Genomic DNA, 25,970 nt, shown 5'->3' with positions numbered 1-25,970 from the left:
GGACGTTATTATCAAGAAGTCAAAAATCGTCGTAAAAAATTTGGAAAACGGAAACCAGTCGCTGCAAAATCTGTTCAAAACAAAGATGCTTTTCTATATTAGATCAAAGCATGTGGAAACTACTTGCAACATTAATATGTTAAAAATGTATAATGCGAATTATAATTAAATAAGAGCACCACAGTCTAGTCTTTGTTAATTCTTACCCCAGCTGGTTTCTTTTGGGGACGACGAGAGTCCTCGTAGGCCGAAAGCGTAACTGTTCTCTTGTATTTTGTCAATATTGTGTTTGTGATTGTGAGTGGATCTATATCACCTAAAATTTTTACTTCCCATTCAACAGATCCATATTTTGAGAAGCTGAAGACGACATCTACTCCTACAACCCAAAAGATAGAAAATAAATACATAAATATGAGTATTGAATAAAACAATAAGTACTAATTAAGAAGAGTTTTGATGAGTAATATAAACTCGCATGCAACATATATACAATTAAAAAAGAGTTTCATTTGCAATGCACGAACCTTTCATTTTGTCCAACGTTTCCCTTACTTCGTCAAGACAACCTGGACAATGTACCTTCAAAACACAAGTCTGCAATGCAAGAAAATGTATTACTTAATTATAATATCATTCAATTTAGTCATAAAATGAAGAGGTCGTGAGTGAGGCGTAGCAAGACATACCACCGGACTAAAACGGCGGTTGTTCTCCATCAATGGAAGAGCAACCTCGGTAGTACTGCGGTTCTCCATTGACGCGGGAACAATAGCATCCTTTGAGTTCGATTGAAATTAATAAAATAATTAGTTATACATAATCAGGGAATAATTAAAAATGCATGCATGCTAATTAATATATATATTTGTTGATATACTGAATGAACGATTATAATATATGGTGATACTTAGCCGGAAATTGCAATCTTAATTACCTTGTTATAATTAAGGGATAATTTTGTGTCGTTTTGAATGAAGTGATCATTATTCTGTGCAAGATGATTTGCAGCAGGGTTTGAATTCTTCCTGTCGTAGGACACAAGCTCTGCACGACGTGCCTTACAAACCCTTGATATTGTACATGCCTTTATGACTATGGCTGGGTCTACAATATCCCCACAAACTGCTATCGTGCGTTTGTATTTATTCATGGTGATGGATTTTAGTCCTACTCGAAAAGTAAAAAACTATATTAATATCAAACGGAATCTGCATACATACATATATATATGTAACATATTATTAATTAATAATTATGAAAGAGTTTATTTGTACCACTTATTTCCTGCAACAAATTTTTCTGTATTGTCTCCGAATGATAAGTAATCCAATAACTTGGAACCTTCACAACACAAGTCTGCAAGGAGCATGTATATAGACACATTAATGAAAATGAGGAGTAATACGATGTACTTTGTATGTAAGCTAGAGTTTTTCTTGGTTGATTTCTTAATTACCTCAAATTGGAAGTTTTTCTTGTTTTTGAATCCTTGTGCTGCTGCAGCAACAGGTTTGTCCTTGGCATTTCTGTGGGGCTCAATCTGTGCGTACTTTTCTATTGTCTCTACCACTGTGGCTCGATCTACATGATCACCAGAAACTTTTATCCTCCGCTGATAATAATCTACTGTCACGCAATTTATTCCTGTATGTATGCAAACCCAAAATTTGAAAAACTCGTATAATCAAACCCGTACGTATCAATATATAATTGAGAGTTATGAATAGGGTAATATATGTTAGATTGAATTTTGAATGAGTATATTGAAATCAAATCCGAACATATAATACTATATATATAAAGTTTTTGAATAATTTGTACCGTCAGTTTTGTTCAACTCTCTCTTTATTCTGTCAAGGCGTTCCGAACAACACAGGTTATTAACGACCTGCACAGCATAAGGGATCTGCAACAAGGCATCAAGATATAACACAGTATATATTACTAATATTAGTGCATATGTATATTTTGAGATGGTTATTTGCGGCTAGGCTCTTAGTTAATTTCTTACCTTGGAATATAAAATTTTCAAGTCCTCGGGGGCAGGTTTTTCATTCTGAATATGGTTGTTAAAGGCTTCATCACAAGGGTTCTTTTCTATTTTGTAGGACAAAATCTCTGCATCCCTAAGTATCGTCTGAATGATTGTGACTGGATCTACATGGTCGCCACAAACTGTTATCTTGGCACCACACCTATATCCTCCCCTTTCATAAAGCTTGGCTGAGACGGAATGTGCTCCTACATACACACACACACATATATTCGAATGTTATATATACTTACTCAGTTGTACAAATTACTTGCATAATAAAGAGGTTTATTTATTAATTTTTACCGTCAATTTCCTCCAACTTTCTTTTTATTCTATTACGCACATTAGAGTCAGATTGGTTCACCTTCACGACATGATAAGTAATCTGCAACAACACACATATTAATTCTAGAAAAAAGATCGATACATACCATTCAGTGTTATAATATAGTACACACAATCATAATATAATGCAGAATTAATAATTAAGAAGTAGCTTGATACATACGGGGGTGTCGTGATGAAGACGGTGGTTCTCCATTGATGAAATTGTAGAACCCTTCTTTGGGTTAGACATAAGATCGCCATTATCATCTATAAGGGCAAGGGCAGTGTTGTTGGGATGACCAAGATCATCGTAGTTTTCCCTCACTGCCACAGTAGTATACTTTGCGTTTGACATGTCCCACAATCCCTTGCTAGCTTGCTAGCTAATAGATTGAAGACTACGGACTAGACGTAGAAGAAACCTAGGGTTCTTTGAGAAAGTAAATAATGTTGGGAGAAGATTGTGATTTGTGAGATATTTATACATCAGAAAATAGATGCTAATATTACTTTTTTCAGAATCTTTTGACCTTTTTTTTTTTGGGTATGTTATGAGATTTTCTAAGCCTTGCTTCGCCAGGAAACCCTTGTTTCTTAGGAGTCTTAAACCCTTTCCTTTCTTGCCGCTTAAGAATAAACAGCAACCAAGGAAAGTGAACCAAAATCCAATCTCACAATTTTACATTTTCTTACCATTAATTATATATGCTTCTCGTAAATTTGATTTGGTGAAGAAACAATTTATTTCTAGGAAAGAAAATTCAGCTTAATTATAAATCTTTAATTTCCGATCACATAAGCTTGGCTCTCAGTAAAATTCACTAAATCAGTCTCGTTTATCATAAATCTTGTGAGTTTTGACCGTTGGTATTAAGAATTTCTAAGGTTTGGTTTGCTTCATACCAGGAAACCGCTACTTCTTAAAAATCTTAAACCCTTTCCCTGCTTGGTGTGCTTAAGTTGTGAGAATAAGGGAGCTTGAATAGTGAAACCCCAACCCTTTAGAAATTCAATTAGAAAACAAAACAACACTCAAAACACCTATAAATTACAACATTGCCATTAACAAAAGCCCAGCCCAAGTTTCATTAAAAAAACCCAAAATAAATTACAACTTTGCCACCACCTTTTCAAGGCAAAAACCCAAGTTGAAGCGTAGCTCAAGTTTCACTAAAAAAAACCCAAAACACTAAAAACAAGCCCATCCCACATTAAAACAAAAGAAATTAACAATCGCTGGGAAAACGTGTGAGTGGGAACACAAGTCTTGGCCTCATGATTTTCCTCGTACTTTCTTACTTATTTCCAAGTGCTTTCAACTGAATAATTTATTTTTATATATATAAAGAAGAAAAACAGAATTAGAAACGAAAACCACGTGCAACACAATCAACAAAGCTGAATCGCTGGGAAAACTTGAGTAGGAACACAATTCACCCAATTATGTTGATCTTCCAGCTCATGACCCAAGTTTGCAAGCAAGCAAATCAGGAATAATATGTTCTTTACCCGATGATCTAATTTTCATTAAAATTATTTTCAGCTATCTTCTTTAAATAAATAAAAAAAGAAGGAAAATTTAAATCACATCTTTTTGGAGGCTCAGTCGCTGTTCTTTTATGTTAGGGTAAATGGTGGAAAAACCCTCTGGACTATTCGGTTTGTCGAAATGTCCACCCTGAAAAAAAAATTCAGCCATTTTAGCCTTCGTATTAAATTTAATCGCCAATTTCACCCCTGCCGTTAGGTTTTCCCCAATTCCATCCAAATGCCTGTCAAAAAAACCACGTGAAAGGCACGTGAGTTGTCTGCTGAGGGTAATATCGTCCTTTCACACCTCAGCCCTCAGTCCCCTTTGACTGCTTCCTTCGTATGGTCAATTCCCAAATCAGAGTTAGGGTTCATGGAAAAAAAGTTTAGGGGAAGACAATGAAAATCTTCATCATTTTGTTTCAAATCTTACTGTCAACAATGCAGGAGAGGGCGCCGCTGGTTCAGCTTCAGATTCTAGAAGCTTTAGTTTCTCAAGTACTCTCAAACCTTTTGAAGAGAGTGATGAAGAAGAGACACGATCTGTTTACTCTGATTCCAGTGTGTCTGTGGGAAAATACCGTGTGAAAGGAAGTTTCTCTTCAATTCTCCAGTCCATTTTTGACAAATACGGTGATAGAGCAGCAAGTTGTCAATTGGAATCAATTGTCATCCGCTCTTACTATCTCGAGTGCGTATGTTATGTGGTTCAAGAGTTGAAGCGAACTTCAATCAAGCAGCTGACAAAGCCTAAAGTCAAAGAAATGTTATCTATATGCTTAAGGATGTAGAATCCTCAGGAATGGATGTTGGTTGGCTTCGTCTTATCATCAACGAATGTGCAGAAGCCACTGAACTTGTCAACGAATGAGCAATCCCAATACATTCCACCAAAACCTTCAACACCTCCAACCTGTGATGCTTCACACACAAGTGGAACCCACTCTCGCCTCCAACCTTTGATGCTTCACACCACCAAAACAAATTGCAACTTCAATAATTAAGGTTTTAACTTCCAAACAATTTCAAAACTTCAATAACGCAAACAATACTTTGTGTAGCCATCAACTTCCCATCAAAAGCAGTGGCACCCACAAATTCAGTGCAAGCCTCCCTAGCACTCGCAATAACCCGGCTCGCGTCTGGGGTGGTACCTTCAAAGACAAAGCGACACCTGGTTTTCAAGATTCCTCATTAGTGACAGGATTGCAGATCTGGGAAAAAAAACTTTGAAGAGGGTTTGTGTCCAAAGCTTTGATGTAGATCTGGGTTGCAGATTTGTTTTCGTTGTTGATTTCTTTGGCCTGGTTTTGGTTTTGGTTTTTTTTTTAAGTTTTCCAACTTTTGGCTGTTTACAGAGAAGGAATCAGTCAAAGGGGGCTGGGGGCTGAGGGCTGAGGTGTGAAGGGACGATATTACCCTCAGCAGATGACTCACGTGCTTCTCACGTGGTTTTTTTGACGGGCATTTGGATGGAATTGGGGAAAACCTAACGGCAGGGGTGAAATTGGCGATTAAATTTAATACGAAGGCTAAATTGGCTGAATTTTTTTTTCAGAGTGGACATTTCGACAAGCCGAATAGTCCAGGGGGGTTTTCCACCATTTACCCTTTATGTTTTGGAGTGGTCCATAGGATAGCTACGGTTTGCCTCACTGCCAGAGCCGTACACTTTGCGTTTGACATGTCTCACAATATTCCCTAGCTTGCTATCTAATATTATAGACTGCGCTGCTGACTATTATGTTAGTTAGTCGTAGCTAGAAAGTAACTAATGTTGGAGAAGATTGTGATTCTGATGTATAATAGTCAGTCCTTGATCAAAGAAACTCTACCTTCTTGGTTCATCTCCATGCATGGTTTGGATCAGGAAGGCTGAGAGTCTGGAAAAGCATACCAATCATGCAACCCAAGGAGTCAAAGGTCACATTTTGGTAGTTCCACCAGGGCCTCCAAAACCTTAATTAGGACCGCCACTAATTTATGTGATTACACGTTTATGAATATTAAATTATGATCAAGTAAAATTCACTAATTTATTATTGTTTATTTTAAATTCAATTCAATTGTAGCATATGTGGGTTAAAACAGTTGACTAAAGCATTGTTCCTTCCCTTGCACCTAAGTTCCATCTCATTCCCATATATTAGAGTAATTTAAAAGAAATCATTCCCTTATATTAGAGTAATTTAAATGAAATCATTCCCTTATCAAAAAAATCATTTCAATTCAATTGACATGTGTGTATAGAAATTTGGATAGGTAAGGTTCCATCCACCTAGGTTTTGGTACTTGTGACACGGAGTGAGACATATGTGACTAAAAAGCTAAGGTTATATATATATATAAATTCTCCTCAAAATGATAATCATCCAAAGAAGTCAAAAGTCGTCACACAAAGTTTCGAAAGCGGAAACCAGTCGCTCCAAAACCTGTTCAAAACAAAGATACTTTTCTATATTAGATCAAAGCATGTGGAAACTACTTGCAACATTAATATGTTAAAAATGTATAATGCAAATTATAATTGAATAAGAGCACCACAGTGTAATCTTTGTTAATTTCTTACCCCAGTTGGTTTCTTTTTGGGGTGACGACAGTCATTGTAGGCGGAAAGCAATACTGATCTCTTGTATTTTGTCAATATTGTGTTTGTGATTGTGAGTACATCTATATCACCAAAAACTTTTAGCTTCCAATCAAATCCAAATCGTGAGAAGCTGAAGACGAAATTTACTCCTACAACCCAAAAAATAGAAAATAAATACATATAAATATGAGTATTGATTAAAACAATAAGTAGTAAGAAGAGTTTTGATGAATAATAAAAACTTGTGCACCTTTTATTTTGTGCAACGTTTTCCTTACTTCGTCAACACAACCTGAACATTGTACCTTCAAAACACAAGTCTGCAAGAACATATATAACTTAATTAAATTTAGGCGTAAAATGAAGGGGTGAGGCGTAGCAAGATACATACCACGGGACCATCAAAACGGTGCTTCTTCTCCATCAATGGAAGAGCAATAAGACCCTTCGAGTATCAACATCATGCTAATTAGTTAACTTCATGCATGCTCAAACAATCAAACAACACCAGAGCAATTAGGTTAATATAATTAATTAATATACCTCGTGATAATCAGGGAATAATTTTGTGTCATCTTGAAGGAATTTATCATTCTTGATCGGTCGACCTTGTTCTTGATGATCTGCAGGATCTGAATTCTTCTTGTTGTAGGACACAAGCTCTGGACGATGTGCCCTACAAATCATTGATATTATCTCTATGACTCTGGTTGGGTCTATAATATCACCAGAAACTGCTATCGTCTTTTCTCGTGCATTCATGGTGATGGCTTTTAATCCTACCCCAAAAAGTCAAAAACTGATTAAATATCAACGGAACCAATACATATAACGCTTGCATATTAATTATGAAAGAGTTCATTTGTACCGTTCATTTCCTGCAACAACTTTTTCTTTATTTTTTCGCGATTTGATATAATCCAATATCTTGGAACCTTCACAACACAAGTCTACAAGGAACATATATGGACACATAAATGCATGGTTACTGTATAAAATATCAAACACATTTATTCTCTCATTTAGATGTCCGCACATTATTACCATGCGGATGCCATTGTAAATAGGGAGAAAACAGGGAAGTGTAGTAGAAAATACATGGCATCCACATAGCAATAACGTTCGGACTTCCACATAGAAGAATTTCCGTATACGCCCAACAACCCACTTGAGCAATTTTCAATTCTCCCATTGATTCCTATGAATATAGGAAACTTGTATTTCTCATTTACAAATCCTTCTTTGTTTATGCTGCTAACTATCAGTTTGGTCCTACGTCTGGTTCATTTTGTTATTAAAAACGGAGAAGGACACTCAGTACCAAATGCTTGGCACCATCTGCACATGAGAATTTCTGTATATAGGTATGTATGTAAGCTAGAGTTGTATAGTTTCTTACATATATACATGCATGCTGATCAAACGATCAGAGAACACCAAAGTCTTGGTAATTTCTTACTTACCTCAAATTGGAAGTTTTTATTTTTCTTGAATCCTTGTGCTGCAGCAACAGGTTTGTCCTTGACCTTTCTGTGGAGCTCAATCTGTGCATACTTTTCTATTGTCTCTTCCAGTGTGGCTGGATGTACATGATCACCAGAAACTTCTATCCTCCCATTATAATCCATTGTCACGCAATTTATTCCTACGTATATGCAAACCCAAAATTTTAAAAATTAAACCCGTACCAACATAATTTAAATCGACGCTTCTTTCATTAAAGTATATATTATATATTCACATATATATTATTTTACCTAAAATAAAATCCAGTCGATATATACAATTATAAAAATATAAAAAAAAAAGTCGTACCGTCAAGTTTCTTCAACTTTATCTTTATTCTGTGAAGGCGTTCCAGACAACACAAGTTAACGACCTTCGCAGCATAAGAAATCTGAAACAAGGCATGAAGATATATTGGGTAGGTAAATCACAACTGACAACTGACAACTACATAAGGACATGGTTATTGGTTAATTTCTTACCTTAGAATAGAAAATTTTCAAGTCCTCGGCGGCAGGTTTTTCATTCTGAATATGGTTGTTAAAGGCTTCATCACAAGGGTTCTTTTCTATTTTGTAGGACAAAATCTCTGCATACCTAAGTATTTTCTGAATGATTGTGACTGGATCTACATGATCGCCACAAACTGTTATCTTTGAAATACACCAACGTCCTATCCTTCTTTCATAAAGCCCCTTTGAGACCGAATTTACTCCTACATATGATATACACATATTGATATATACTTACTCAGTTGTACTTACTGCACGCATAATTATAATAAAGAGGTTTATTTATTAATTTTTACCGTCAATTTTCTCCAACTTCCTTGTTATTCTATAAAGCAGAAAATTGTCAGCCACGTTCACCTTCACGACATGATAAGTAATCTGCAACAAACAAACATATTAATTCTAGAAAAAAGATCGATACGTAGCATTCAGTGTTATAATTAATATAGTACATACAGTCATAATATAATGAAGAATTAATAATTAACAAGTAGCTTGATACATACGGGGGTGTCGTGATGAAGACGATGGTTCTCCATTGATGAAATTGTAGAACCCTCCTTTGGGTAAGACATAAAATCGCCATCAAAATAATCTATAAGGGCAAGAGCATTGTTGTTGGGACCAAGATCATCTGCCACATCAGTATACTTTGCGTTTGACATGTCTCACAATCCCTAGCCAGCTAGCTAATAGATGACTAGGGTTGTTGAAGAAAGTAAATAATGTGGGAGAAGATTGTGATTTGTGACATATTTATACATAAGAAAATATATGCCAATATTACTTTTTTAATAATATTTTGAACCTTTTTTGGGTGTGTTATTAGATTTTCTAACCCTTTCTTTGCTGCACCAGGAAACCCCTGTGTCTTAGGAATCTTAAACCCTTTCCTTTCTTGCTGATTAAGAATAAACTGCATATATACATGGAAATTTTTTATTTTCCTACCATTAATGAATTCTTCTCATTTATTATAAATCTGACCGTTTTTGGTATTTTATTAGAATTTCTAAGGTTCGGTTTTCCTTCACCAGGGAAACCGCTAATTCTTAGGAATCTTAAATCCTTTCCCTTCTTGGTGTGCATGCTTAAGTTAAGAATAGACGGCAACTAATAAGGAAAGTGAACGGAAATCTCATATGCCAATTTTAGATTTGCTTACCATTAACTAATATTCTTCTTCTCGTTTAGGGTTTAGGGTTTTAATTTGGTGAAGTGAAGTAATTTGAAAGTGGACACAAAACCGATTTTGTCAGAGTTGGGAAATTATATGCCTCGAATCTACTCTTTTTTGTTGTTGTCAGAGTTGAGAAATTTATGCCACTCTACGTGAGTGCAGAAAAGAAAATTGATAAATTGTCCAATTTATGCATAGAAAACTTATAAATCGAGTCAAATATGTAAGTTTTTTCCTAGACCCTCTAGGGATTGTGAGACATGTCAAACGTTAAAGGAAACCCTAAAATTTAATGTTTTGATTCATTTTCCTAAAATGTTTTTCCTTTCCCTAATTGGTGCTTCAGAATCAAAACATTGAAGGAAAATGAATTTTATATTGGTGAAAGAAAAAGGCTTTGTTTTGTTGGTGAGAAAATATTTAATTTTAGGAAATAAAATTCAGCTGAATTCATCAGCTACATACTTTTAAGATTCTTGCCTTTTCAAAAACGAAACTCTTGTTGTTTGGAATTCATTAGCTAGCTCAATTTGAATCTTGAATCCCTATCTTCATCACTTAAGCAAAAGTTAAGTTGAAGTGGTGCATAGGATAGCTACGGTTTTCATCCACCTAAGTTTTCATACTTACATTGACTAAGACATGTGCATCCAACATATGTACCTAAAGTTTTTTTTGTTCTTCAAATGTAAACAAAAGAATTCAAAACAACAGGTCAAACAAATAAAGGAGTAGCATAATACCAAGTTTGTTTTTCACTTTTCACTTGCTCCAATAACGAAGGTTATTTAACGGCTACTTATATCAGACTAAACAAAAGAAATGAAAACAAGAGTCGAACAAATGGAGATCATAATACCAACTTTGTTTTTCACTCTTCACACGCTCCAGTAATAGTCAATTACAGGTTTCTAACAGCTACTTATATCAGAGAGAGAGGGAGGGGGGGTGGGGGAGGAGAGAAGAACTCTTTCTGCGAGAGGGCAGGGAAAGTGTTCAAGTGTGGTGTGTGTGTGTATGTAAAACAATGACTGACGTTTTGTTGTTGTTTGTGGTGTTGTTCCTTTTTTATCTTTTTGTTGCTAAGTGGTTTGTGGTTTCTCTCTATACAAAGAAGAGTAAATTGGAAAATAATGACCATCTCTCATCCATCCCCTCTCAAAGACCTAAGTACAGTCGCAAATCCCTCACCATTGCAGTGAAGGAATTTAGAACTGCAGTGAAGGAATTTAGAAAAACCTGCACCTTTTCAGGTAAGGAATAGAACGAAGTGGTATCATCTTCAATGTCCCTGAATTGTGCCCACCAGATTCTTCCACTCTCCCTGAATTGTGCCAAGTCTCCCTTATCCACGACGATATCCATGATGATAGCAGCTGCTGCCCCTAAAGCTGGAGATGAACAAATAAGCTGTACAGTGTTGCTCCACTGCACGTGATCAAAACAACAAAAATGTAAAATCATGTTATTATACTTCTTGATTTAATACATGAAACATAACTATTATTACTCAACTCACCCATGAGGATCCCACTACAGAAATCAGGAGAGACTCATGACTGTATGAAGCCACAAAGATGCCCAAAAACACCGGAAAGCCTAGTATGAAGTTCACTCTATAACTATTAGGGTTGCAGAACCTGATGAAGCTCATACCACCAGAAACTGCAAGCCCACACAATATATATATGCCAAAATTATGTCAGTAATGTAGAAGAAAAAGGAAATATTAAAAATGGATAACAAAGGGCTTAAGGCGGTTTTCGGGAAGGGGAAGATACTTTAGACTTGAGCTGAAAAAGACCATGGTAACAATAACGAGCTGGGGTTGGAGAAGATACTTTAGACTTGAGCTGAAAAAGAAGGGGAAGATACTAAGGAGGCTCAGGTTGTGGATAAGCAGCAACAAGAACATGGTGTTGTGGAACAGGGGAATAATACCTAAGTACAGAGTAATAGGGTGAATGGAACAACAACAAGAGTTCTTTTGTGGGAAAGAAAAAGTCAAATATTAATGGAAGACCAAGGAGAAAGCTGAAGAAACACAAGGAAGCAGAGGCTAATAACAACCAAGGCAATAGAAGAAAAAGGATATATTAAAAATGAAGGCCAATCATGACCAACAAAGGGCTTAAGGCGATTTTTGGGATGAGAGGCCACGGTTACGGGAATTTACTTTAGACTTGAACTGAAAAAGACCATGGTAACAATAACGAGCTGGGGTTGGAGAACGAGGAGGAGGCTCAGGTTGTGGATAAGCAAGCAACAAGAACATGGTGTTGTGGAACAGGGGAATAATACCTAAGTACAGAGTAATAGGGTGAATGGAAGCAACAACAAGAGTTCTTTTGTGGGAAAGAAAAAGTCAAATATTAACGGAAGTCCAAGGAGAAAGCTGAAGAAACGTAAGGAAGCAGAGGCTAATAAGAACCAAGGCAATAGAAGAAAAAGGAAATATTAAAAATGGAGGCCAATCATGATCAACAAAGGGCTTAAGGCGGTTTTTGGGATGAGAGGCCACCGTTACCAAGGAAGGGGAAGATACTTTAGACTTGAACTGAAAAAGACCATGGTAACAATAACGAGCTGGGGTTGGAGAAGGAGGAGGCTGCTCAGGTTGTGGATAAGCAGCAACAAGAACATGGTGTTGTGGAACAGAGGAATAATACCTAAGTACAGAGTAATAGGGTGAATGGAAGCAACAACAAGAGTTCTTTTGTGGGAAAGAAAAAGTCAAATATTAATGGAAGTCCAAGGAGAAAGCTGAAGAAACACAAGGAAGCAGAGGCTAATAACAACCAAGGCAATAGCAATGATAAAGAAGCACAAGGAAGATGCAAACAAGAAGCAAGGCAATATCAATGCTAAAGAAACATAAGGAAGCAGAGGCTAACATTCACATTGAAACAAATACATACCCATATATGGATAGAGGAGACAATACACTGCTCCCACAATTGGCAATGACAAAGAAGCAACAAATGCAGCAAACTTTCCTGTGAAGGATCAACTAAATTAGTGACTTTGTACAAACTTGAAAAGCTCTTGCCTTCTAACATATATAAGTTGAAACTCTATACCTAATATAGAGAAGCCAATCATAAATGCAGCGGCAATTTGTACGACTCGCCTGCTTCCTTGCCTGGTCAATCCTAGTAGCCCGGCATTTTCACTAGAAAAACAGAATATTACATCACATATACAGATATATATATATATATATATATATATATATATATATTCACATTGGCAACCATGATTAAAAAAAAAAGAACAGAATTAGTGAGTGCTACAAGGCCTACACCTAAATATGATTACCACAAACTAGTCAACAATATCAAGGCTACAATAAAAGTTAAATGATTACACTGATGCTGTAAAGCCAATCCCTGTGCCGAAAACCCCCGCTAATAAGGTGCCTATGCCCTGAAAGCATTACAAACTAAGTTAGTATTTTAGCAACTTTCACATGAGACATTTACTTGTTATATTAAAAAACTTAAAAGGCAATGCAATGATCACTTGGAAAAATCCTAAACTAGTAATTAGTAGAGAGCTTGTTTGGGAGCGCTTCTACTAGTAGCACTTATGGCAATAGCGCTTCTATAAAGAAGCGGTTTGTTGTTTAGATGTTGTATATAAAAGCACTTTTATACTATATAGAAGTGCTTTTGATATTTTATCGAACATTTTGGCTACCAAAATAAAAAGTGCTTTTTATCATAATATCAAATTATCATAAGACATTATTGTATGTATGATATCTTATACAATGTTTTTTAAGTCCAACTCTTTAGACAAATTGTATAATAGTTAAAAGCATAGGAAATAATTAAAGTGACCAAAGGAATTCAAAAACACAGTTCGAATTCAGATATATAAAATACAAATTCAGCCAAACAGAAAAGTTAAGAATCAAATTAGTCAAGCAAATTGTTGCTGTGCTTGTATAAAATTCAGTTGAATTATGCAGAAAATGCAGCCAAACAAAAATTGTAAAATGCAAAAAGAAAAAGAAGAAATACAGAGAGAAGCTCAGATTGAACATCTTCATCACACAACCAAGAGAGAAATTGGGGAAAAACAAATTATTTAGTAAGAAGCTCATAGTTTCAAGTAAAATAATAAGAGAAAACCATCTCATCAGCTTGATCTTCCTTTTGGAAACGACTTAACAAAGCAAATAAAAAATCACAGTTCGAATTCAGAGTATAGAAAACAATCGGATTATGCAAACAACCAACCAAACAGCAGGAAAAATTCAAAATGGGTGAGAAACAGAAAGAGACGCTTGATCCCCGGGAGCTTCATCTCACGACGAAGACCATGATCTTATTTTACAAGATCGAATCTACTTCGTGAAAACATCGCAGGAGGGAGCAATGGGGGCTGTTGATTGATAGTTTGATCCTCTACTTTCTTTTTTATCAAAAGTATTAATAAATCCCAGAGGAAGGTAATTGGGGTTTTAGCCAATGGAGAGAGAAATCATGAGGCTGAGAGATGGAGAAATAAGGTGTTGGGAGTTTGATGGGAGATATCACAGAGGGTTGGTATATACCTGCCATATAACTCCTCGACGGAGAACAAAAGGTGGAGGAGGGGTGGCCAACCCGTACCTCGATGCCACCAAAAAAGTGCCTGTAGACTGCAGTTCAAAATTACAAGAGAAAAACTATGTCAATGCAACTGAAATATCACTCCGAAAAAAGGATGCAATATCTTAAATCACATTAGCATAGGATTATCTTACCTCAATAGCGGAAATCAAAACAGCAACCACCATGGGAACCACATCTCGAATATCAAGAGTGGGAGAACCCCACTGAAATAGATTTGGGATCCAAAATCTGTATTTAGAAATGCACAATTGTTAATGTCATACTACTTCCAAACTTACAACAAGAGATAAAGTATAGAAGCTCAAAGTAGAATTTACCCATGAGCGCCGCTGAAAAGTCCAGACAAATGAACGCGGCAACTGCTATGAGTATGACCATATGCAGTAGACATAATTACTGCAAATGGCCACACAAAGGGTACTAAGAACAGCAGTGCAAATCGTTGAATTTCATTTGGGTTTGCCCTCAAGTAACGAAGAAAGCTAAATCTGTTACATTGTTCTTCTCTAGATCTGGACACAAGATAGGGGAGGCACTGCAACACAATTCACTGTTGCATTAGCCGTTGAAGTTCAATTCAAGAAAAGGATTATTAAAGGTGCTACTTACCTGTGCTATGAAAAATAGCGTCGCCAATGTGGGAAGTCCGACTACGGCACAAGTGCCCAACTGCACCATTAATTAGTAAAAAATAATGTTATCTATTAAAAACAAAAGGTACAAAGGAAGAATTTGAATTTTTTTAAAAAAACAAAAGGGTTAAGAAGCAAAAAGGGTTTCATCATCATTACCTGAGGGAACCCATAAACGAACATACCAAGTCCGACTAGCATCACTACAGGTATGGTAGTCAACGGGCTCAATAGTCTACAACAAATCAACATTAATACCACGTTATTTTTTTTAAAAGAAATGACTTCTAATTTGACCAATAGGGAAGGTGTGTTAGTACTCGTGCAATATAGGATTGAATTTATTATCACAACCTACCTCCCAAAAGTTGGCATGATGAAGACTCCAACAAGAACATGGAAGAGTGATGCAAGTAGAAGAGCTCCCTGTATAGCTCTCATACTATATATAAACCTCTGAAAAAGACAATCGCACAACACAAAAACGGATGTAAGAATAGAATTTGATGTCAGCATATAAAGATTAAGTGAAACTGTTAATAGATTAAGAACAGTTCCATGATGAACTATCAAACCTACAGTTATAAAATGAATGCTTAAACATCATATAAGAAGAAAAAGAAAAGAACAAGGAATATGAACTTGTTGTAATAAATAAATCAAGTGCCTCATGCATTGTGATAGTGTCTAAATAAACAAAGCAAATTGCCTCTTGCACTATGATAGTTTGATGTCCACAATATGCACTCCGTGAGGTGATAAGCCACAAAGACCACTTTTGCATTTTTAATGATTGCTTTATATAGTGGTTTAATTTAATAATTCTGTAATCAAATGTGTGATTCTAGATGTACCACAGTGTGTGTTTGTAAACTCTTTAAATAGAGTTGTAAGTGTGTTAAGACCAAAAAAAAGAGTTGTAAGTGTGTTGTTTTCAAAAAGGGAATGCTAAGGAATAATCAGAGAAATAAACATTCTAAAAAACACGTGCTTTCTTTATTCTTGTCTTTGAGAGAGTGTGAGTGTGATATAGTTTGAAAATTTATCACTCAGTCAACGAAGTATGGTATCAAATTCAGAATAAAAACAAAACTTACCAGATGTGGTTCCTCTGTCCGGAACCTAACGGAAGCAGATATAGCAGGGATAATAAAGGCGTAGGAGCCTCCCATGACCACTGGCAAGCGACTGCCAAACCAGCTCTGCAATAAGGTACTGATGCCAGAAACAAGAAGGATGGTCTGGATCAGTGTAGCTTTCTCCTCCTATTCACACAAAATAAAACAACTTCTATTAAAATTGCTATACACATATGAGCAAAACATGATGTACTATTTTATGCAAATCTTACATGGCCGCCACCCAATATCGGGACTAGGATAGATGGGATGAGGGCAGTTGTTCCTAGCATCACCAGGAAATGCTGGAAACCCAAAGCTATGGAAGTATCTGCATTCCATCAAATAGTTTTATGTAAATATTGTTAGTTATTCAATACCTAATAGCATGAATTAAAACCACTTGAAATAGCGTGTGGGAAGAGAAAAAATAGACAAGACTAAATATAATAATATACAGGGAGGGGAAATGGAAATAAAAATAGAATATATTGATGCAAAGATTGGTAAGGTGGTCATTCAACCAAACATTGAACAAAATCCAATACATTACACATAACAATGAATTATCTATTTAGTGTGGGAAGATAAAAGTATGGAGGAGAAAGAATTATAAGGAAGATTATGAGTTCAAGGAAAACTGCAGAAAAATTAAATATAGGGAAGATTCTCAGTAGGAGGCATTATATCTTCATGATCTTAAATGTGCATAAACATTGCATAATCTACTGCATAATGATAATGCCATGCTCAAAGCTTAGTTTTCAAAATCAGAAGTTGTATGCATGCAGTTTTTCTTTTCATTAGACTGTAGCGAAAAACTTCCCTCCATGTCAGTAATGGATATTATGAATCTGTTAGTGTGAATGACATGCCAGTAATGGATACTATGAATCTGCATACAACTTCTAATGAATCTGTTAGAGTGAATGACATGCCAGTAATGGACACTAACAGATTCATTAGAACAGTGGGACAAGTGTGTAGCGAAAAACTGCATACAACTTCTGAGCATGTGTAACTGAGCAAGCCAGATCAGCTTGGTTAATTAAAGGATCTTATGTATATTTTTGAATAAAAGCTAACTTGTTGGAGATTTTCAATAAAAGCATGTTCAAATTGAGAAATTTACTGTAGTCGAGTTGTCCATTACTATGAACACAGCTTGCATTTTTCCATATGATTTGTAACACGAAAACCTAACTTTTGCAAATAGGGATTCAAGATTCAAAGTTGAGCTAGCTGAATATATATTATGACATTAACAATTGAGCTTCTATACTTTACCTCATGTAATTCATTGAAAAAAATCCATTGAAAATCCATTGGAATAAGTCCATTGAAAATTCATTGAAAAAATGCCATTGAAAATTCATTTGACACTGAAGCTGCAAACCACTGAAAAAATATCTAGGATTGCTCAATGCCGTTTATAATTTTCTTTTTTTTCTACATGAGTTTTGTGAGGCTCATCCAATCCAAAATAAAATTTCTATTATAAATGAAATCTAGTAAAAAAAGATGCAATGGAGAACAATAAAGGCTCAGCAACACAAAAAGGCTCATCCAATCCAAAAAAAAATTGCTATTATAAATGAAATCTAGTAAAAAACAGATGCAATGGAGAACAATTAATAAAGGCTCAGCAACACAAAAAGGCTCATCCAATCCAAAAAAAATTGCTATTATAAATGAAATCTAGTAAAAAACAGATGCAATGGAGAACAATAAAGGCTCATCCAATCCAAAAAAAATTATTGCTATTATAAATGAAATCTAGTAAAAAACAGATGCAATGGAGAACAGTAAAGGCTCATCCAATCCAAAAAAAAATTATTGCTATTATAAATGAAATCTAGTAAAAAACAAATGCAATGGAGAACAACAAAGGATCAGCAACACAAAACAGGACCAAAAACAGATACAATGTGCGTTTTGTGTCGTGCGCGTGTGTGAAAGTGAGTGTGAGAGTGAGAGTGAGAGTGAGAGTGAGAGCGAGAGAAAGAGAGAGTTACGCCAGTCAATATTGTCATTCATGCCTCTGGCGCCGGCGCCGGTGGTGAGAATCAGTGGATTGCGTATCCGTCGACGTCCTGCTTCGCCGTTCTCAACTCGGTTCTGGCTCGCGTTGTTGTTCGCTGCTTCCATGGCGGTCTCTGTCTTAAGCCGTATTTTAGTTTCCCAATTTCAAATAGACTTGTTTGATATATAAATGAGCTGAGCTCGTTCATTGTACAAATGGTCACGTAAAAAGGTAAAAAATGTACTTCACCGTCAAAAAAACACTGAGGTTAAATCTGCCAGCCAATAGCATTGTAGATCTGAATTTTTACTCCTTCTGTGAGAAATGTCACGCAACAAGTGCATGAGTCTGGAGATTTGTTCGTGTGCTCTTCCATTTGTCTTATCAACTTTTCTCTCTCTCTCTCTCTCACTTTTGGTTCCAATCGAACTATATAGTTCCAAGACAACAACTATTGTCAAACATTAGATAGAATATAATATTCAAGGTACCCCACCAGGCACCAGCCATAGCAAAAAAGAAAAGAGTCAACTTATAAATTACCAAAAAGAAAAAAGGTCAGCTTATCATTAGATTGACCATAATCTACCATGAGGAAACGTTAATTGGGTTTCTATTGTAATTAAGCTTTTTAAACACTTTCATTTATTTGTCCTTTTTCAATAAATAATGCTAAAAGCGTCTTGTTTGGCACATTTCATTTATAAGCTAAAATAACCAACTTGTGGTGGGGGTGAAGATTTACATATAAATATAAAATAAACTTTGTGCATACAAATAATACTAAGACAAATGATGAGGGGGTAAAAAGGCTAAAGAGAAGAGTAAGCTTTTTAACTTTTTAATCGCCAACATTGGGATAGCAAAGCTCTTCAATGGACAGGTAAAAGAGACTCTGTTTGATTTTACTACGTTTACGAGGAGCCTCACGCAACAAGTGCCTGAGACTCGTGCGTGGGCCCCACCATTTGTCTTATCCGCTTTATTCTTTTGGTTCCAATCAAACGATGGTCCCAATCCAACATCTATTGTCAAACATTCTTTTGGTACCACCAACGTGACGTGAGCAAAATCAAAAGACTCAAAAAATGAAAAAAGTCAGCTTATCAGTAGACTAACCATAATCTGCCATTAGAAGGGAAGACCTTAATTAATTGGGTTTCTATTGTAATTAAGCTTCTTAAACACTTTTATTTATCTTTCCTTTTTCAATTTATAATGCTAAAAGCGTCTTGTTTGCCACAAGCCATTTATAAGCAAAAATAAGGGACTATTTGTGGTGGGGGGAATATTTGCATATAAATATAAAATAAATTTTGGGCATACAAAATAAGTCTCGTGGATGCCCAAACTAAGAAAAATTTATGGCAATTTATAATCATAGATAAGGTTCTATAACAATTAAGAATAAGGTTGTGAGATTGCCAACGTCAATGAAAATGTAGAGTCGTGGTTTAAGTTCAAACCCCCATAGCATTTTTTATTGTGATTGAGAAAAACCCTCTGACCCCATATCGCTTGGATGAAAAAAAAGGTTGTGACATATAATATCATAGCAAACTTGCTATCATGCAGGGAATGCTAACAGTGCATTGTTGAAGAAATCATATAACATTTTGAAATCAGAAGGTGCAATTATCTATTCTTCAGGCTACTGATGCTATTGTATAATTTGTATTAGTTAGTCTTAGAAATTGGGAGAAGATTGTAATTTGAGATATATATTTACACATAAGAAATTATATGCCAAGTGTTACTTTTCCTCAATCTTGTAAGTTGTAACTTGTAACCAACATCCAATTTCATATGCCAATTTCAGAGGGGTACAAAGGACATTATATATTTTGCAATATTCACAAATTTGCCTCAGGGTCATTTGTCTTATCCGAAAACCTCTGCCCATTGGTCTGGTCCTTTGCAGTTGAGGACAATAATTGGTTTAATTACATTTTTAGTTATTTCCTGTAGAAAGGATTCATTTTTTAGGAATTATTTTTTGGCTGAATTCTAATTCTTCAATCGTCACCACTTAGTATCTCTCGCTTTTAATTAAATTCAGGATTTTGAGCTTCCTTCCCACTTAAGTATCTCTTGAATCCAAAACAAATCACTCAAAGCAGTTAATTGCGTTTTAGCCAATTAATAATTAGTGCCCATAAATCCTTCACTTTCTCTATATATATTTCTTACCTATCCAAAACATATTCATCTTGAAAATTCATTTTTAATTTCTACAAAACCCATTAGTCTGATACCTCTTCTTCTATTTCTATTCTACTATACAAAGATCTGAAGCAATTCTGATGGAGCAACATCGTGCACCCGTTCCGGTATGTATTTTTCTTTTATTTCTATTGTATTTGGTGCATATGTAAACATATATTACTCTTTAGCGTTTTCGACTTAAACGGTTCCTGAATTTGTTCTCGAGTTGCATTTTGGTTATATCATATTATTCCTGACTATTTCAAATTAATGTTATCTGTAGATTTGTACTATAAAAATGAATCTCCATTGTTGTGCAAAGTGTCCAATAAAATTGAAGGAAAAGTTGCAGAAACTCAATGGTAAATATATTGTTTTCCGTTCATGATTTCATCATGCATCTGGCTTGTTTATTTAGTTTATATATACTTTTATAGGAGTGGAGGACATAAACATAGATCCAGAACAAGGATTATTAAAAGTTTCAGGTAACATAGACCCTATGGTTCTCACAAATATAGTCAAAAACATGGACAAAAAGGCAGAACTTTGGTCCTTCCAGAAAGAACCCTACAAAAACAATGTTAATATTGGTGCGTCTACTAAGTACAACATCCAAATTGGCGAAGATTGCTCTTGTGATGGTGATGAGGCTGAAAGCAGTTCGGATGATGAAAGCAAACGCAGTTTTGCACCCAAGAAGCAACATGGAGTTCTCACTTGGGCCAAAAATGACAAGAAGAAGAAGAATGGGAAGGGATTTTCTGGCATGGGAATAGGCATGGGCATGCCTATGCCTCCTCAACATCGGCCGCCTATGCGGCCATCTATGGGCATTCCGGCCCATAGGAGCTTTCATGGGATGCCAAGGCCCGGATACCGACCACCAAACCCATATTATCAACCAATGGCGTATCATAGGCCATCACCGCCACCATATGGTTACTACGGACAAAATCAGCCACCACCCTATTCATATTTTCAGTCAAGATCGCCACCTAAAGTTAACCCTATCGTCCACTACACTAATTATGCGGACAACTATTGGTACCCCATGTAGACTAATCATATTGTTGATTGAATATGCCTAGACCATATTATTTTAAGATTGTTGCTAGGTTAATTTATATGTACATGGGTTTTGCTTTCATGTTTAGATAAGTTCTTAATTTCTTTGTTTTGGCTCAAACATGAACTTTCTGACATTATGTTTTAAACATTTATGATCTCATAATCATTTATTTTTATGTTAAAGTCCTCGTGTTTATTATTTTCTCGTTTGTGGATGATTATTGATAATTTCCTTCTTCAAAATCAATATGCACTGTGTATTTTATATAAAACATTATTTATGGATATCTAGATTACTTTATCGGTGATTTTGATTCACAGTCTATAAAGAGAAATTACTCATAACATAATATTGATAAAAATATTCGTATATAAGAGTGATTTCTTGCCAAATATAATCAATTATGATAAGAAAAAAATTACTTTAAGATGAAAATTATCTATTAAACTTAACGGAGTGCTTGATTTTAGTTTGAGAAAAAAAGAGTGCTTGATTTAAGTGTACTTTATATTTATACAGTGGGTATTGAAGGTAAGTGAACTCAAAGACCAAATATGCTCGTGCCGTTTTTCTTTTAACAAACGACATTGAGCGAAAGTGAAATCGAACAAGGTATGTGATTGTGAGGTAATTGTTGTTGCAACTTATCATCACTAAAATAGAAAGGGCTGTATGACAAATTTTGTGTGTCATTCATTCATAACACCACATTAACATATTGATATTGTGTTACTAATCCACCCAATTTATAACATGTAATAAACGACACGTCAAACATGTAATGAACATGTCAACATGGTGTGACGGCCGCATAGAAAAATTAATGGTACAATTAATTGAAAAACCCTTTCAACAAAAAACTTGAAAAACCCTAATTCTCTGACTCTCTGTGAGAGAAGTCAGAAAAAATATCCCCCATTTGGGCTCACCTCCATTTTGTGCACATTTCTCGTACTGCTGTTTTCCCGCCAATTTTGAAGCCTCGTCGACGGCGTTGTTGAGAGCAGCTCTGGGCTTCATGGACTTCGAACCAGAATTTCCAAAAACCACAAACACAAGGTTCCATCTCTCTCTCTCTCTCTCTCTCTCTCTCTCTCTCTCTCTGTGTCTCTCACACATCTTCTGCAATTTGTGAGGTTTATGGCTTTTATTTCCACATTTCCACAAGGACTTGCATGTTTGCTGAGAAATTGAATATAGATTTTGTTTGGGTGGCTTATTTATGAACTTTTCTGATAAGCTAATTGAGGGGCATTGCAAAATTTGACATGGTTTATCACGCTTTGTTTGATTCTAGTTTTATCGAAGTGATTTTCTTGATTTGGAAATAAATTTCCTTTGATTTTGGAAACAAATCTTCCTTGGGGATCATTTCACTTAATTAATCCCAATTGTCCTGCTATAGTAATGTATCTGAACTTGAATATTTAAGAACAATTGCAAAACTAGTTGACAAACTGTGCTATTAGGTATATACACAATGTGATATGTGATTTTTTTGTTGTTGAATATTTTGAAAAGATTCTTGACCTGTGGGCTTTGCAGGTACAAATGTGTTGCATGCTACAAGCAGTATAAGAAAAAGGAACATCTTGTCGAGCACATTAATGTCTCGTTCCATTCAGTTCATCAGCCTAGATGTGGAGTGTGTAAAAAGCACTTCAAATCTTTTGAATCACAGAGGGAGCATGTCACTGGTGAGATGTAATTCCGTGTTGCATTGTAATTGATCAGATCATTGCATAGTTGTTTTGATTCATCTATAAGATTGCTTGTTGTTTGATATCCTTTCCTTGGTTGCTATGATTTAGGACCACTGGCAAAAGAAAATTGCAAGAGGGTTTTCTCTGAACAAGGTTGTGATCTATGTTTGAAGATTTTTGATAGCCCTATTTCTCTGAGCGCGCATAAATATATGTGTCGCCTATCTGCACCTGTTCCTCTGGTAAGTTGATTAGTTGAACATCAAGCATCCTGTATGGAATTGGGAAACTTGTCATCTTCCAGTATTCTGAATCTTTTACCCTTTTTACCCATTAAAGATACTCTTAGCAGCAACCGTATATAAGATATGCACATACAATACTTATATTTTCAGTCGAAGTGTTGCAGGTAACAATGATGGAGCGATGTGAAGAATTTAAACATGATATAAACTCCAGCAACAAATATCACGTTGGAGATGGTACGGAAGCAATTGCTCTGGATTGTGAAATGGTTGCTGGTGGAAGTGATGGATCACTGGACCTGTGTGCAAGGGTGTGCCTGATTGATGAAGACGAGACTATCCTCTTCCACACTTACGTGCAGCCCCAATATCCTGTCGTTAATTACAGGTACTAGTGTGTTATGTTTCTCATCTTTGATTTCTTACAAGAATTTTGTGAATAGGCCTCTGATCATGACAATGTTTCCATTCCAGATATGAAGTTACTGGGTTAACAGAAGAGCATCTCAGAGATGGCATGCCACTCCAAAAAGTGCAAGATAAGGTTTTGCAGATTTTGTATAATGGAAAGACCAAGCTTCTTGTGGGGCATAGTTTAGAAAATGATTTGGATTGCTTGAGAATAAACTATCCTGATTACCTGCTGAGGTATAAGAGTTTCTGTTTTTCTTCTGTAATCCTCTTCTTGAGATATGTGAATCATTAGCACAGTGTTTCTATAGTTTTTCTAGATCTGATTGAACTATCATGTCATGCTATGCTCTGGTTCTCATATGCACTCCTATTCTTCTCTTCAGTCCCTTTCTTTATTATATAGGCCATCGTGTTTGGGCTGCTTTGTGTATATGTAAGATAGATGGTGTCACTGTTTCTTGGACAATTGCGTTTATGGCTGTACTTCTTTTCATTCAGGCCAGTCAAGATTATGGCGTTAGTCATGATGAAATTTTGCATGAAGGACCAGCTTTAATATGGCATCTATTTGACATAGATTGAGCAAAGAAGCCTGTTCTCTGTTGCCTCTCTAGATGCTTGATGGTTACTTATTTTATATGCAGGGATACTGCAAACTACCATCCTCTGATGAAAACAAATCTGGTTAGCCACCCGCTCAAGTACCTCACCAGAACATATCTAGGGCAAGTTATTCTTCTTCTCAGATTTTAACTTTTTTAGTATTTATGTTATTTGCTTGTAGAAGCAGGCTCTAGTTTTAAGTGCTCCATTGAATATTTAGTGTCATGAGGCTTTGGTTTTACAGGTATGATATCCAGTCAGGTTTTCATGATCCATATGAAGATTGTGTGTCTGCTATGAGACTCTACAAAAGGTTCTGTGCGCTAGATCATCAGAAAGAAGGCAATGTGGCTTCACTTGCTATGCTGTGTGCAAAAGACATCCCTGGAAGTTTTGATTCTTGGGAAACCGACAAACTTGAGAAGATGACGGTCGATGAGCTTTATGAAATGTCGAGACCAAACTACAAATGTTGGTGCCTGGATTCAGCGCAAGCAATGCAACCTCAGCATTAGATTCTCACTTGAAGTTAAGTTATTGCAATTTTCGTTCACATACCGCAGGATTGACAGAAACATCACATGTAGGAATATATGTAGGAATTACAAGTCTGAAGCTGTTGGAGATTCTGAGCAAGGGTACCATCGCACATATGTAGTAGGAATCTTGTTAGGGGGTCATGCCTTAATGTTATATAAGTTTGTTCATGCCTCCTTTTTCGTCATCGGTCTCGGATGGTGAAATGATGCAAATTCTCAAAGGCCCCGTTTGGTTTGGGAGAGAGGATTTGCATTTGCATTTAGATTTCAAATCTATGGATATAATTTCTTGACATGATTTTGCTGCTTGGGTTTGGGGGTAGATTTCATCTGTGTGATTTGGATTACCTACAGAGTACGGAGCTTCTGCCCTGTGGTGCACATGATGAGATGCTTAAAGGTTAAGAGGGTGAGTTAGTAATTTACAAGGTGGGTATACGTATAAATTTCTCTAAAGGTAGAACTACTTTTTGTTTTATACGTATAAACCGAAAAAGGAGGGTTGGGCCTCTGTCACTATTTACGGCCCACCTAGCCCATTTTCAGCTGTCAGATTAGCAACCACTTGTGGGCTTGTGGCATTCTAAGGTAATAGTAATACCAAAGCAAATGTAAATTCTGCTCCGAAAAAAGTTAACCCAAAAAATAAAAAAATTAGAGGACTACTGTTCAACCAATCATAATGTTTTTTGGCCGGCAATGAATTAAGATTCAATATGCGATGATCTCCATTTTCAATTTTCTCTTGTATGCAAAATCAAATCCAAATTGGGAATTGCTAGATCCATTCCATTTGTATGTTTCCTTTTTTCCTTCATATTTTTCCATGTTGTTGGTGTTCCGAACCTTTCATTTTCGAGATCATTTAAACCACAAAAATCATTCAAATCGGAAATTGTTTAACCATTCGGTCAATCTCAATAGTGTGCTAATTTAGTGTTTAATCAACATTCTATTTATTTAGTTTATTTTGTCAAAAATAATCATTAAATGTTGATCTAATAAGACAACTACGATCATCAAACCACAACAAAAGGGTGGTTAGGTAGCATTTCCCATCCAAATTCAATCAAAAAATAGATATATGAGAAACAACATAAACCCTGCCTTT

General features: G+C 35.8%; 2 protein-coding genes and 1 long non-coding RNA gene across 3 annotated transcripts; 1 reads left to right on the top strand and 2 right to left on the bottom strand.

The window, feature by feature from the left end:
- Window positions 1-942: 942 nt before the first annotated feature.
- LOC110745291 (uncharacterized) lies at window positions 943-1,641 on the bottom strand. The gene is made up of 3 exons (XR_015826234.1): window positions 1,460-1,641; window positions 1,278-1,359; window positions 943-1,170 (listed from the first exon to the last, which is right to left on the bottom strand). It is a non-coding gene; the product is annotated as an uncharacterized LOC110745291 (long non-coding RNA).
- A 4,439-nt stretch (window positions 1,642-6,080) lies between these two features.
- On the bottom strand, window positions 6,081-18,203 carry LOC110749811 (uncharacterized). The gene is made up of 25 exons (XM_088245905.1): window positions 18,071-18,203; window positions 16,289-16,386; window positions 16,035-16,202; window positions 15,296-15,393; window positions 15,097-15,172; window positions 14,915-14,974; window positions 14,623-14,840; window positions 14,437-14,533; window positions 14,245-14,331; window positions 13,051-13,109; window positions 12,764-12,855; window positions 12,602-12,679; window positions 11,203-11,348; window positions 10,929-11,111; window positions 9,010-9,063; window positions 8,800-8,881; window positions 8,474-8,706; window positions 8,301-8,382; window positions 7,949-8,130; window positions 7,354-7,435; window positions 7,029-7,264; window positions 6,877-6,930; window positions 6,736-6,823; window positions 6,465-6,634; window positions 6,081-6,327 (listed from the first exon to the last, which is right to left on the bottom strand). Exons 1-25 carry the CDS (start codon window positions 18,201-18,203, stop codon window positions 6,277-6,279), a joined length of 2,907 nt encoding a protein of 968 aa, XP_088102031.1. The 3' UTR covers window positions 6,081-6,276.
- A 3,999-nt stretch (window positions 18,204-22,202) lies between these two features.
- Window positions 22,203-25,287, top strand: LOC110749868 (Exonuclease family protein). The gene is made up of 7 exons (XM_021950072.2): window positions 22,203-22,414; window positions 22,901-23,052; window positions 23,167-23,300; window positions 23,468-23,691; window positions 23,778-23,951; window positions 24,362-24,442; window positions 24,565-25,287. The coding sequence occupies exons 1-7, from the start codon at window positions 22,374-22,376 to the stop codon at window positions 24,833-24,835; spliced, it is 1,077 nt and encodes a 358-aa protein (XP_021805764.1). The 5' UTR covers window positions 22,203-22,373; the 3' UTR covers window positions 24,836-25,287.
- Window positions 25,288-25,970: the final 683 nt, after the last annotated feature.

The sequence above is a fragment of the Prunus avium genome, chromosome 8 (genome assembly GCF_965620075.1).
Source record: "Prunus avium chromosome 8, drPruAviu1.hap1.1, whole genome shotgun sequence".
Taxonomy (NCBI): Eukaryota; Viridiplantae; Streptophyta; class Magnoliopsida; order Rosales; family Rosaceae; genus Prunus; species Prunus avium.
This window is presented reverse-complemented; position numbering and strand designations above follow the sequence as displayed.

What these genes read in the sequence shown, in the direction of transcription:
- LOC110749811 (XM_088245905.1), bottom strand. Translation starts at nt 18,203, where the DNA reads ATGGAAGCAGCGAACAACAACGCGAGCCAGAACCGAGTTGAGAACGGC. An exon ending in CGCTATTTTTCATAGCACAG is followed by an intron (nt 14,841 to 14,914) that starts GTAAGTAGCACC and finishes ATTGTGTTGCAG; the next exon opens with TGCCTCCCCTATCTTGTGTC. An exon ending in AACGTTGCACAAAATAAAAG is followed by an intron (nt 6,635 to 6,735) that starts GTGCACAAGTTT and finishes TTTGGGTTGTAG; the next exon opens with GAGTAAATTTCGTCTTCAGC.
- LOC110749868 (XM_021950072.2), top strand. Translation starts at nt 22,374, where the DNA reads ATGGACTTCGAACCAGAATTTCCAAAAACCACAAACACAAG. An exon ending in CCAAAAACCACAAACACAAG is followed by an intron (nt 22,415 to 22,900) that starts GTTCCATCTCTC and finishes TGGGCTTTGCAG; the next exon opens with GTACAAATGTGTTGCATGCT. An exon ending in TATCTGCACCTGTTCCTCTG is followed by an intron (nt 23,301 to 23,467) that starts GTAAGTTGATTA and finishes GAAGTGTTGCAG; the next exon opens with GTAACAATGATGGAGCGATG.